This window comes from Nansenia antarctica (genome assembly GCF_963989245.1).
Source record: "Nansenia antarctica genome assembly, chromosome: 1".
NCBI lineage: Eukaryota > Metazoa > Chordata > Actinopteri > Argentiniformes > Microstomatidae > Nansenia > Nansenia antarctica.
The window spans coordinates 10232182-10247181 of record NC_137674.1 but is presented as its reverse complement, the minus strand read 5'-3'; the positions used below and the strand labels follow the sequence as shown (position 1 = coordinate 10247181).

General features: G+C 42.4%; 2 protein-coding genes across 2 annotated transcripts in view; both read left to right on the top strand.

The window, feature by feature from the left end:
• The window catches only part of echs1 (enoyl CoA hydratase, short chain, 1, mitochondrial), a 418160-nt gene that overhangs the window by 353497 nt on the left and 49663 nt on the right, over window positions 1-15000 (top strand). The window lies entirely within an intron of this gene.
• On the top strand, window positions 5096-7051 carry npy4r (neuropeptide Y receptor Y4; the record flags this gene model as incomplete). The annotated part of the gene is made up of 2 exons (XM_080524990.1): window positions 5096-5737; window positions 6488-7051. The coding sequence occupies 2 exons, from the start codon at window positions 5096-5098 to the stop codon at window positions 7049-7051; spliced, it is 1206 nt and encodes a 401-aa protein (XP_080381116.1).

Sequence of the window (15000 nt, the reverse complement as noted above, 5' to 3'; positions counted from 1 at the left end):
CTCTCTCTCTCTCTCTCACACTCAAACTCACACTCACACACACACACACAGTGGAGAGAGAGTGGCAGTCTGTTCTCACACATTCTCCCATTGCTGTGGATTCACAGCATCACACACTTGGAAGTCTTCTGTATCAGACTAGTCCAGCGGCTGAGGGAAGAAAGTGCACACCCAAGTCATCTCAGTCTAGGGACTGGCACAGCCCAGGTGAGTGACTTCCTCTTCTTTACCTTTCCTGTTGTCTTCTCCTTTACCTTCCTTCTTCCAGGTAATCAGCCTCACAGTTACTTACGTCTCCATCATTTAAAAACCTTGTGAGTAACTTGGAATCAGCCTCATATCGTTCTTGCTCCTGCTTTATATGAAAGTCCCATTATTTTACTCAATTGCTCTGACCAGATCGTATTTTATCTATTTTTTGTTGTTGACTTGGTGTTGTTTTATTGTGTAATTCTGCATTGTTTGTTTTAACTGTCAACTCGATGTTTTAAGCTGCTGTCTTGGCCAGGCTTCCCTTGGAAAAGAGATCATTGTGTCTCAATGGGACCGACCTGGTTAAATAAATATTTTTTTTTATTTGTTAATCAATCAACCTCTCAAACATGAGAGTTTCTACATTCAGAGATGACTCACTTACAGAGGTTAATAATGTATGTGTGTTAATGGGTATAGCAACTCCCCGGGTGCTACACCTCATCCATAACTGATGTTGCTATTACAGTTTATCCCATCTGCATAATAATAAATTATAAATAATAAATAAGCAATTATAATTTGAAATGTTTTGATTGATTCAGCCAATCATTACCTTTTGCATTTACTCAGTTGTAATATTCTGGAGTGTCCAGATGTGCAGGTGTTTCACGTCAATGTATATTTCACTGCTATTTTGATATCATTTAGATTCAATGTATATGGAGGTGCACAACACGTGAACTAGCCAGTGCAGCCAAAATCACTGGACCATTTCAAAACCTTGAAACCTCCTTTTATTATCCATAAAACCATTGATGTTTCAGATTATTGAATATTCTGATGAAAGCAATGACAACTGAAATACCTCATTAAAGATATCCAAGTGAACAAGTGTTGTGCCCTTTCAGAAGATGATCTCTAAGGTTTGTGTGAGTCGGTGTCTCTCTGCTCTTACCCTCATGGCAGACTTACTGCGTAGGATGGTTTGCTCAGTTGTCTTTCTTTCTTCACACCTCTTTCTCTTACTCAAGTGGTTGATAGAGAAAGAGAGAGAGAGCTCTTTGAGGAATTACATTTCAAAGTTTATATTTTTCCCAATCGTCTTCCATTTGTCCAAGCATATTTGTGATTGTGTACTGCTGTGCCTTTGGATGGTCTCTGCCACTAAACCCTGTGATATTACTACATGCACGCACGCACACACACACATACAAATCTTCAAGTGTTTTGGGTCTCACGTGTGAGGTGTACAGTAATGAGGACAATATCCCAGCATGACTCTCTCTCAGATGGCTTTTCTGAACTAGGATTGTCTGTGTGACCTTTCCTCTGACTGTGCAGGGTCAGGTCATAAGGGTTGCTTGCTAGGCCATGACACAGGTGTGCAGGTTGCTATGGCATCAAAGCAAATTAATTCAGACCAATCTGGAACAGCAGATCTGAGATCCATACTGTAACTATTTCTAATTCCTTCCAACAGTGTCACTATAGGCTCACACTGGGTGAGAGCGAAAAGCCTGCAGCTGTCCAAACACACACACACACACACACACACACACACACACACACACACACACCTGTGTAAGGAACAGGAGTTTAGAGACTGCATCTGCAGGCTTCTGCAATCGAGCTGAGATGGTGATTTAGCATTGGATAGGAGGGTGTTCTAGAAACATATGAGACCTAAGCAGGGGTCTACATACAAGCACCACTAAACATTTCTGGAAATCATGATGAATATCTAATATCTAATATCTAATTAGAAATGTAATTCCTTCTTAAGCCATTATTATATTACCATTATGGAGTTGTGATTGTGGTGGGGGCCCCCACCATGTTTTGCTTATGGCCCTATAATTGGTTAACACTAGAACAGCCTCGCCTATTTTACCTACTATAAGAGCCGCCTCGGGGGTCAAATGACCATACTACTATACTAGCTTATCCTGATGTGATTTTGAAAATGTAAGGATACTGGGTGGTAGCACGCACATATCTAGGAAAGGTCATGAAAGGACGGTCCTGAAATTTGAACGAGTGCAAAGATATAAAAATTATTTTACTCACAGGGTCACTGTGACCCCACTCATGGCGGTTCTAGTGTGAAGCAGGCACTGTTTGTACCCATACAGTGAGCTCCGGGTTAAAGGAATTTATTTAGACTAATTCATGGATCTTTTGACATCATTTGTCTCTCTCTGTGTCTCACTATCATGATAAAAGCTGTACTTTCCTTTGTGGGCTTTGTGGTCCCATGGCTGGATTTATGCCAAGAGAAAAACTGATTTTGATTTGATTTACTCTTTTGTGAAATAGTAAATCAGAGACACTTTCAAAGTAGTCCCATTCCCCCCAGAGTAAGCTGCTTGAAAAACTTAAGGTAACCCTTTATCATACAACCCTGTTTCAGCTTTACCCAGTATTTACTAAGAAACGGTTTGGGAACTACAGTGTGTGGCAACGAGGGGTCCTTTCTGGTAACTACCTGGCACTAAATGCCCTGTAGTGGTGTTTAGTTAGTAAGCGAATCTAAAAGAAACAGCTATCATAATTACAGTAATATGCAATTATTAGGAAATAACACCTTTACCCAATCCTTTATAAGTAAGGCCTGCTTAATACTAGGATGTCAAATAAAGGGTTAACAAATATTACACTAATATAAGATTGTCTTCACAAGCCCACAGAATAGAGAGAATAACTTAATCATCTTCTGGTGGTAGAAGACCATTCCCACTGGTAGAGTGGTAGAGGGCTCTTCACTGGGTATTGCCACTCTGCCAGTGCCACCCAGTGAGAAAGGAGGAGGAGAGCAGAGAGGAGAGAATAGGAACAAAGGAGAGGAGAGAAGAGAATAGGAAAAGAGTTTACAAATCACTCATTGAATCCATTCTCACCTTCAATAACACATCCTGGTACAACTCCCTCACTGTCAAACACAAAACCAAACTGTCACGTATAGTCAATCAGGCAAGTAAAATCATCGGCTCACCTCAAACTCCCCTGTCTGAAATCTACAACCGGTCACTAATCAGAAAAGCCACACAAATCACACAGGACCCCTCTCACCCCCTCCACCAATCATTTCAGCCACTTCCATCAGGCCGCCGTTATAGAACTCCACTGGCCCGGAAAAACACATATAAAAAATCATTCATTCCCACTGCAACCACCGCCCTGAACATTTAAAAATAGGAAGCACACTGTTTTTCTTACTATTATTTTTAAATGACTAGACTTTTTTAATAGGCACTACACTTTATAAACACTGTTATATCTGTCTGTTTTTATTGTATGTATGTGACCTATGTGTGTTTTTAATGTGGATAACGTATTCATGAACTGCACAAAGCCTGTCAAAGGAGAATTTCTGTCACTCTGTGACAGACAATAAAGCAATCTTGAATCTTGAATCTTGAGAGGAGAGAATAGGAACGGAGGAGAGGAGAATGGAGAGAAGAGGAACAGCGGAGAGGAGAGAAGAGGAACAGAGGAGAGGAGAGAGGAGAGAATAGGAACAGAGGAGAGGAGAGAAGAGGAACAGAGGAGAGAGGAGAGAATAGGAACAGAGGAGCAGCACCATGGGTGTCAGGTCACGTTGTCCTCCATTCTGCAGAGAGGTGTTCAATCTCAGACCTCTCTCCTCTCGTGTTTATCAGACCTAACAAAGCTAGCAGTGGTCTTATCCACTGCTAGCTTTGTTATATCTGATAAACACGACACCATGGCAATGGGGAAATTGAGTTAATAATACATTCCACTCAATTACATCTCAATGGAGAAACCCCATGTCCAATTCAACTGACAGAAACTGAAACTGCTACAATATCTGTGTTAGATCTTATATGAGACCACTGTTATACTGTAATTGTGACCTAGAGAGAGCTGTTATGAATCTACAGACGTGACAATAGGGATAGAGCAGTGAGGCACAGCCATCATTTTTACATGTTTCCCATATTAGCAATGCCAGTACTTTTGGTTAATGGCCATATTAAAGTTAATGATTTTCCTCATGGAAATAGAAACAACCAATGCCTCCCCTCTTCCCCCCACCTGCAGTCCAATCGGCTGGTGTCTGAGTATGAGCCATTACTGGATAATATTAATAACACACATTTCCTCTAATTTTTGCCACTCTTTTTCACACCAAACTGATATATCAATCATGAATCATTTTAGTTTGGACTAAAAGTAGTTTTCTGTCCAAGCCAGGGACAGTTCTGGCTGGGGTGATAATAACAATCCAATAAAATGCAGAAGGCAAGCCAAGGCAAACACTTCTTCTCAATTCAAGAGGTGCTATCAGATGGGTGGCCAGAACGAAAGCTAATTGTATTGTTATCGTGCCCGGTCATTTGCCATTAATCTACAGTCAATTGCATTCACACAGACCCATCGTCTGATCTGTGGTCTGTTATTATGCTGTTTGTCTTAGTTAATGTGACACTCCAGAGAATCCATCCAAAGACAGAGGGGAACACCGTTTAATAATGCAGAGCCAAGATGTCTTCGTCATACGGTTGAGTTTCTTCACACCCCATTGTGGCCTATTGTTCACTCTTCTAAAAAAAAAACATGTGTTGTACAGGTAGCTGCTCCCGCTGTGATAATCATTCCTTCTCCTCTCCTCTCCTCTCCACAACCTTTTCTTATTCCCCTTCCTCTCAGACTGCTGGCTGCTTATCACCACAGGGCAGACAGATTCCTCTTCTCAGGGGAGGACTGGTAAATGTTATCATAATGCCTCTCTATCATAATGCCTCTCTATCATAATGCCTCTCTATCTCCCCCTTCTCTCAGATGTGTGCCAGCAGGGGGCAGTGTTGACTCCGGAGGCTGATACCGGGAGGCCAATGACGCTGTGCTCCTGCTGAGGTCCCCTGGGCAGGGGTGCATCATGAGCCAGCCCCTTCCCTCTAACGGGAGCCTTCCCCTCCACTGTAACATGTCCCTGACCTGGGCTGAGTGGGGTAGGAATAGAAGCCAGTCTCTGACGGTGGAAGAGTCAAGGGGGAACAAAAGCCAGTCCTTCGACTCCTTTGTACTGGGGGAGGCTGAGTGGTGCCATATGTCCCCTGCTCTGACCGTGTGCCTGGTAGTGTGTTACTGTGTGACCATGGTTCTGGGGCTGGTGGGGAACTCTTCTCTGATCTGCATCATCATTCGCCACAGAGAGAGAGCCAACGTCACCAGCATCCTCATCGCCAACCTGTCAGTCTCCGACATCATGGTGTGTGCCTTCTGCCTCCCCTTCACGGTCACCTACACCCTGATGGACCACTGGGTGTTTGGGGCTGTGCTCTGCAGACTGGTGCCCTTCTTCCAGTGTGTGTCTGTGACGGTGTCGGTCCTCTCTCTGGTGCTCATCGCCCTGGAGAGACACCAGCTGATCATTAACCCGTCAGGGTGGAAACCAACCATCTCACAGGCCAATGTGTCTGTGGTTGTCATCTGGGTACTTGCCTGCTTCACCTCCCTGCCCTTCCTAGCTTCCCACCTGCTCACTAGTGAGCCCTACTCCAGCCTGCCACAGCCTCAGTCACTACCTTATACCCAGCCCCTACCCTATAACCAGTCCCAGCCACAGTCCCAGTCCTATACCCAACCCCAACCCCAGCCCCAGTCCCAGTCCCTATCCCAGCCCTCTCTCTGGGACAAGCCCCAACTCTCTCCTCACCCCCAACTCTCTCCTCGTCCTCACTCCTCTCCTCACCCCCAACTATCTCCTCATCCCCACTCCTCTCATGACCCCCAACTATCTCCTCATCCCAACTCCTCTCCTCACCCCCAACTATCTCCTCATCCCCATTCCTCTCATCACCCCCAACTCTCTCCTCATCCCAACTCCTCTCCTCACCCCCAACTCTCTCCTCATCCCAACTCCTCTCCTCACCCCCAACTATCTCCTCATCCCCATTCCTCTCATCACCCTCAACTCTCTCCTCGTCCTCACTCCTCTCCTCACTCCTCTCCTCACCCCGAACTCTCTCCCAATCCCCAACTCTCTCCTCATCCCCACTCCTCTCCTCATCCCCACTCGTCTCATCACCCTCAACTCTCTCCTCGTCCTCACTCCTCTCCTCACCCCGAACTCTCTCCCAATCCCCAACTCTCTCCCAATCCCCAACTCTCTCCCAATCCCCAACTCTCTCCCAATCCCCAACTCTCTCCTCGTCCTCACTCCTCTCATCACCCTCAACTCTCTCCCAATCCCCACCCCCCTCCTCACCCCCAACTATCTCCTCGTCCCCACCCCCCTCCTCACCCCCAACCATCTCCTCCTCCCCAGGCCTCTCCTGCTTCTCTCCACCTGGTGGTGTGTCTAGAGCACTGGCCGTCCCAGCAACAGAAGCTGGCCTACACCACCTGGCTACTGCTGTTCCAGTACTGCGGGCCTCTTCTGCTGGTGCTGGCCTGTTACATCCGGGTGTTTGTGCGTCTGCGCCGTCGCAGGGACATGTTGGATCGAGCCAAGACCCCCGAGAACCAGCGCATGAGCCACAGCCGCCGCATCAACGTCATGCTGGTTGCCCTGGTAACAGCCTTTGCCCTGTGCTGGCTGCCGCTTACCGTCTTCAACGTGGTGTCAGACTGGTACCAGGAGGCTCTGCCCGTCTGCCACCACAACCTGCTGTTTTCTCTCTGCCACCTGCTGGCCATGGCCTCCACCTGCGTCAACCCCTTGATCTACGGCTTCCTCAACTCCAACTTCCGTCAGGAGATGAGGGGGGCACTGTTCCACTGCCGCTGCCACCCCCTGGAGGACGACTATGAGCACTTCCCCCTGTCCACCGTTCACACAGAGGTGTCCCGCGCCTCCCTGCGCCTCCACTGCAGGAACAACTCAGTCTAAATGACCAGAATCCCTAACGCTTGTCTCTTAACCCCTAACACCTAATCCATAATCCTTCAGAAGAGTATATGGAGATATCATGCAGTTGCACAGCTCACAAATAACTGCAGGTCAACGCATGAATAAAAGACCTTTATCACAATTCCTCTCTTGACACAGTAGCCTACAGGGCAGCAGCTGTCCTTGAATTGATGAGCGAATGATTTTACTTTGCTATGAATAATCCATCCATCAGCCAGAGATGTGAGTTCCTGCCTGGACGCGTCTCGAGTAGGGATAGGAATCGAGAACCGGTTCCAGTTGAGAACCGGTAACAAATTGTTCGATGCAACTGAGGTTATCGATTCCTCTTATTCATGCATGTTTTGCGCATGTGGTGACAGTTGTCAATTTTAAAAGAGCATTAATGTTAACGCGATAAAGTCAAATTGTTGGCCACCAGCTAAATGATGGTAACGTTATCATTGGTGTTCACCATGTTTACAGTCCACGCAGGCAGGCTTAGCAGATTTGTTCTTTGACTAAGAAACCCTAAATGAAAACGAATGCTGTACAAATATTCTCCCATTTCATCCATTTTCGATGATGACAGACTGTTGCTACAGACAGCTCTAAATCTACTATTTATGTTCAAATGTTATGTTCAGATATGATACACTGTGTTCAGAGACTCGATAATAACACAGCTGCGTTGATGCTGCAAACCTAGGTCTGTGTAGGTCTACTTTTTTCCCACACAGAAAATGTATCAGGAATCGATAAAGAATCGAACATCTTATGAATTCCCCTCCATAGTCCTGAGTTACAAAAATATGGTTTGTCACCCATAGCAGCCACAGCAGTGTACAAACAACACTCCCCAATAAGCATCCAATAACATTTCTGGCTGTGAGAGGGATATCATTATCCAGTCTGCAGTATACCATGAGAGTCCACTGCCATCTATTCATCTGTTTGGTGCATTTCTGTATGCAAACACATGTACATCTCTAGCTGTAACTCCTACACCATGACCCTGTCCCATCTGATTCACTCTGATAATACAGATCCTTTTCTTTCTAGTGATGTGTGACAAAATATAGGTTTTTCTCCAATTCAAGTGCAAAATGTGTAACATTATTTGTGATGTTTTATCCTGTAAGGGAATATGTTTTCATGACTGTTTCATTGACGACAAATGGTATTTGTCATTTGATTTTGTTTTATTTTCTATTGACAATAACTGAATGTGTTGGCTCAGTTGTGTTGTTGTGAAATATTTGCTGTGTATTTGGAACTTAGATGATTTGTTTAATTGTTTAAATATAACATATTAGCAAGCTAAATGACTGTGCAAGCTTACACTTAGTTTAGCTATGTGAGATAAGCCACAATATCTTATTTGAAGAATCATTATTGTGCTGTTAGATACTGTGAGCATCAGCCCAAACCATATCACAATGTGTGTGTGTTGATTCTTTGATCATTGATTAAACATATGAACGCAGAAACATAACCTTCAACTTTGATTAATTGACCAGCTGATCAACCCGTTGAAGTGATATAGAGTAAACTAACCAATATGTAGTTGAATTGTTTGAATGAGACAAAGTACTGCCAAAGTATTGCCATGGACCCAGCTGCACCATGCATTTAATCACATGAAGTTACCTGGTTCAGTATTCAGCACATGCATTTAATCACATACAGTTACCTGGTTCAGTATTCATAATTCTCAGGTCTCTGATCCTCCATCCTACAGTTTACTCTCATGAATACACAAGGGGATGGTTTAACAGTGCGTGCGTGCGTGCGTGCGTGTGTGTGTGCTTGCTTGTGTGTGTGTGTGTGTGTGTGTGTGTGTGTGTGTGTGTGCATGTGTGCGTGCTTGTGTGCGTGCGTGTGTGTGTGTGTGTGTGTGTGTGTGTGTGTGTGTATGTGTGCTCCCTTCTGTTGGCACAGGAACTGAGACAGAGTTGTGCGTGGGAAGCAGTGATGGAGTAAACTAAGGGTAAAACTGACGGCAACTCAGAGAGTTTACTTGCATTCCATCTGCACAGGCGACCATTGCTGCTTGAGCCCTGTAGTTTACTTTCACGGATAACATGAACCAGACAGATTAGATGACAGAACAGGGAAGAGTATCCACCTCAAACATCCTGTCTTTACCACTGCAAAGCCTTACAGAACACAGCATTGTTATGATACCATAAGCACAAAGGTCAGAGAAACTATTAAACAGCTCCAGCTTCTGAATAGTTGGTTGACTTGATACAAGAATACTACCAATACACTCTCAGTCCAGTAACTCTCAGCCTCGACCATGAGCAGCCTGGAATAAAAATGTGGTGGTTGTCATTTCAGGCAGGATTAATGTCCCTATCATGTTGTTCAGTGTCAGGTTTGTGTCAGAGTGCATTTTTCCAACCGTTGCCTAAAATCCTTTTAGAGCATGATATTACCAGAGAACCTTTATAGATAGGATCTGAACAGTGGCACCTTCATTTGAGTCATGTTCTATTTGTTCTCAGTAATGAAAAGGTTTCCAGGAATTTGTATTCAAGGAATTCACTAGAAAACATAGAAACTATTTATTTTTCCTATTACTATCTAAAAACTATCTGTAAATAATAAAGTAAGTGCATTCCTTTTTTTTGTATACTGGAAAAAAAAGTAAGTGAAATAAAACCCATTACCTTTCTTTATCACTCACTCTTCGTATCCAGAGAGTCTGGTAAACGTCAGATAGAAGTGTAAATACAAATCAAAGCAGCGGTAGTAAATGTTGAGACATGTTCATATCAGTCTTTTCTGAAACCTAAATGTTAGGAAATGTTATCAGATATTATGGCAAAGAGAAAGAATCAATCAACCCATGTTATACTGTGTATAAAACATCTGGATTGGAAGGTTCATCATCACCAATAACAATGAGTAGTCACTATCTCAAAGGTTGAAAGTGATCATTTAGTGAAAGAATAATAATGATGATAATGTCTGAAGTGTATATTTGCAGTGGGGTGATCAGCCAAAATCTCTTCATTGTACCATCAGTCACATGCATCATGTGCATGCATCCATTTGTATTTGAATATATGGATGATGATGAATGAATGAATGGACTTTATTGTCATTGCTACAGTACAGGTACCAAACAACGAAATTTAGGAGGGGTGGCTCCCCTGGTGTTAGGAAAGAAAAAAAGAAAAAACTTTTAGAAGAAAAAAAATCACAAGAAGGTAAGGAGCTGGTTTACATAAATAAAGGCTATGTACACAATCCACTGTACTATACTGTACAGATAGTCAACTAGGGTTGTCATATTGCACAATAGTATTTTTTCACGTTATTTAAAGTGTCACAGTTTGCAGGCTTGAAATGTACATGTTTGTGCCTCAGCACTACACCTGATTTTTTCAGTCCAGCAGCTGCCATACAATCCGTCCAGACTGTCCAGACTGGACGTAATCTTGTAATCTTCCTTTGGGAACATTGTTAACAGTGGGGCTCGTGTACTTATTGTACATGTATTTCTGCAGGCTTTCCTTATTAGTGTGTGACCTTACCTCATTCACTGTCTAATCACATTACCATAAATAAAACACTTCAGTTACATTCAGTTACATTTATCTTAGAACAACAGCTAAGCTTGGCTCTCTGCACCACAGTAGCTGCAAATCTATTCAATATAATTAAATAATCAAACACAAATTATGGCTTATGAACAAACATGTTACAATATATAACCAACCACAATATTGGGCATGTTTCCAATCAATGTGTATGTGACATTTGATTCTCCTGGGCCCAGTTGTTCAAAACCTTTAATCTGGATCCAAATGATCCCGATTCTTATTTGCCATCCAGGCAGGATCAGATCTGGCTGATTTCCCCTATACGATACAAAATCAGCCAGATAGATCTGATAGATCCTGGATAGCAAAAAAGGATTGGGTTCATTCTAATCCAGATTAAAGGTTTTTGAACAACCAGGCCCTGGTGTTACCAGACTCCAGAGACACTCTGGAACCCTGGACCACCACAGAGTGACTCCGGCCCCAGACAGGCTTTACACTTTCCTGACACTGTAATCTCACAGTGTCACAACGCACTGCCAAGTTTAGTCATTGCAAACCTCTGTCTGGATTCTCCATCAGTCTGGCAACACATAGGTCCAAGCCCCCCCCAACCAAACCTCTTCCTGCTCTGTGTGTAATAACGCTGTGCCAGAGTTGTGTTGGCTTAGGGTTAGGGTTAGCCTTAACACTTGTTGCGTTTGGCAGCTGTAGGAAATGTTATTTTCATATTCTATAGAATGACTCAGATGAAGTCAGAGTTCCAAGTGGGAAGCTCGGACCAGTATGATGATACTACTACACGTTTACTAGTTGTGATGTATCCACTGTAACCTTTCACTTTTTTTTGTCAGAAAACAGATTTCTCTTACTAACGGTCTGCTTTCTTTTTTACTGTGAAGCACTTTGGCTCAGCATTGCTGTATGTAAATGTGCTATACAAATAAAGTTGACTTGACTTGACTTGACTTTCTAAAAAGATTAACTTAGCGAGGGGCACCCGGCAAGGGTGTCCGTTATCCCTACTCCTATTTGCACTGGTGATCGAACCCTTTGCTCAATCAGTTCGGTTAGATTGCAAGATTGAGGGCATACTTGCTGGGAACCAGGAGCACAATATTTCTCTTTATGCAGACGATACTTTATTATTTTTGTCAAATCTAGAACAATCTATTCCAAAGTTACTATCAATTATTCAATTATATGGCTCTCTTTCAGGCTACAAGATTAATTTATCCAAATCTATTCTTTATCCACTTAATCCCATAGATGTTGATAAACTGAACATATTATCCCCTTTCAAATGTACAAATTAAGGTTTCACTTATCTTGGTACTTTTATTTCTCCAGTGCTAGATAACTTATTTAAATGTAATTATACACCACTTAAAGAAAAATTGAAAGAGGACATGGATCGCTGGACTAATTTACCTCTTTCGCTTATTGGCCGGATTAATGTAGTTTAAATGAATTTACTGCCAAGATTAAACTACCTATTCCAATCTCTGCCTTGTCCCATTCCAACGTTATTCTTTAAAGAGTTAAATACAGAATTATCCAAATTTCTTTGGTCTCGTAAAGCACGGGTATCACTAGCTACTCTATGTAAACCTCGTAAGGAAGGGGGTCTTGCTCTCCCTAACTTTGAGCTTTACTATTGGTCTGCTCAAATCAAACGGATAAATGAATGGTTCCAGGACTCAGAGCCTCTATGGAAATCCAAAGAAGTATACTTCAGTTATCCAATTTCTTTGAAATCTCTTCCATTTATAAACAAGTACCCCCCTTCAGGGTTTGAGAAATATTTTGTTATTGACAGTGCCCTATCGGCTTGGTATAATTGCAAGAAACATTTCAAACTCCATAAAGGTATATCTGTACTTTCACCTGTCTCCTTTAATCCTGATCTTCCAACAGGCCTAAGTAGGATAGGCTTACATAACTGGACCAACCAAGGCATTAGTAATTTGGGTTGTTTATTTACGAAGACAGACATTAAATCTTTTTCCGAGGTGAAGGAAGAATATGGTCTTTCTTCTACCAACTTTTTTCAGTACATACAACTAAGACATTTTGTGTATTCCCTAACTCAGAAAGACAGTTTTAGATTTAAGATAGATGACATAGAAACATTTATTGTTAGTGCTCAACGATTAAAATGACCTCAAAGATCTATAAGATTCTTAGCAGTAGAGTGCCTTCCTCCTTCCAACCTCTGAAAAGGATTTGGGAAAAGGATTTGAACATACATTTGGACCAGGAAACATGGATGCTGATATGTGCGAAAGTAAACTCATCCTCACTGTCTCCCAGAGTTCTTGAACATAATTACTTTAGTTTATTTTTAAAACATTCTTTACTCCAGTTCGTCTTAATAAGATGTCCCTGGAGTACTCTTCGTTATGTAATAAATGTAAGAAAAGTCTGGGGACATATCCTCATATGTTTTGGTACTGTCCCAAGATCAAACCCTTTTGGCAATCGATCCACACTCTGGTTGAATCCATACTTAAGCTCAAATTTAGCAAATCTCCTCTTTTGTACCTTTTAGGGTTTGATGCAAATGTAAATATGATTCCTGAGCATGGGAAATTGTTTGATACTCTTAGATTGTTGGCCAAAAAGTGTATTTTAATTTTATGGAACACTGATGTAATTCCTACTGAACAGCTATGGTTCACCCAGATAATGTCTGTGTTGCCCTTGGAGAGACTTAAATATGACCTGCAGGATAAGATGGATGTGTTTTCTGAAGTGTGGTCCCCCTTCATATCTTTTATGGAAGAGAATCCATGACGTTATTTGAGATCCACTTTTCTATTTTTTCCTTTTTATAAAATTTTTTCTTTGTTTTTTTTTCTTTAGCTTACTCTTATATCTACGTGGTTGTTGATGGTGGTAATGCCCCCCCCCCCCTTCCCTCATTGCACACACATTTTTGTTTATTGGCACATGAAACTATTAGTTTTATTTTAGTTTTTGTCTCTTTGCTGTTGTTTATTGTCTTGTTAGTTTGCTGTTGCGTTTTGTCTTTTAATTACTTTATTTTTCTTACTTTCTACTTTATGGAGTTATTTGTTTTCCCTTAATGTCTGTCCTTGTTGTGACGTCTAGATGTTTGAAAATTTAGATTTCGTCAGTAAATGGTCAAAATGTCAACAGTATTCATCTTTCTTGAGAATTTCAACATACGTGTAATGTATGTTTGTTAAGGTTCATAATGATCTTTCTAACTAAATCTCATTGGTTTAAATGCATTCATGTTAGTGTTATGACTTCACCAACTGAGAGCTACAAGTTCCAAAGAACCAAATGAACATAGCATGAATGACTGGGTGACCAAGCTAATGTGACATCATTACTGAGTGACAGGATGCTCTGGATAGGATTGAAGTGATATCCATACTTGATTGATGTCATACTTGATGACTGATACCCCTTTTCCACCAAGACAGTTTGAGGGCCGGTTCGGAAAGCCGGCGCCTAATCTCGAACCAGTTCTTTGTGTTTCGACAGAAAAAGCACTGCCTCTTGGCCAACAAAACTGGTTCCATAGTGGCACCAACACTTGGTCTAACAACAAAGAACCGCTCACGTCAGGGGCTGGTGACCAGAATAAAGCAAACCGGCCCTGTGGAAAAGCAATCCGGTTCTTAGAAGGTTCGCAAGTTGAACCAACTGCGAACCGGCACTAGCACCAGCCCAGAACTAGAACCAGGTTCACGTTGGTGGAAAGGGGGCGTGATAGGTAGCTGACATGCTGTGGAATTGTCATCTGTCACACTGGCACCTCCAGGGGCACCTCTGACCTCTGTGCATCTTTTTTTTTTTTTTTTACTTTTCTCTAAGTGGTATCAAACCTTTTAGATCCAGTTTGCGCTTAGATGCTAATGGAAACGTAGTCTCTCTCTCTACCTGTGTGTGTGTGTGTGTGTGTGTGTGTGTGTGTGTGTGTGTGTGTGTGTGTGTGTGTGTGTGTGTGTGTAGGGTGGGAGGGAGGAATGATATCACATAAATCCATATTACATATTCATATTAAAGGGAAACAGATTAATCAGACCGCCCCCCTCCCCACCACCCTCTCTTTCTCATTCACTCTCTCTCTCTCCCTCTCCCTCTCTCTCTCTCTCTCTCTCTCTCTCTCTCTCTCTCTCTCTCTCTCCCTCTCTCTCCCTCGTCTCATTGGCATGGCAACCAAGCCAGGCCAGTTTGAAAAATTTACCAGAAAATAATGTATTTAGTTTTCCCTTGAAATGTAACAATATGCCCAAAGAATGTTGTAGGACCTATTAATCAAATTAAATCCTTTGTGATTTAAATGTTATTGCAGCAACATATGTTTTAGCAAAACCCACAGTGTTGTGTTGTCCTGCTATCTATCTGCAGAAGCATTTA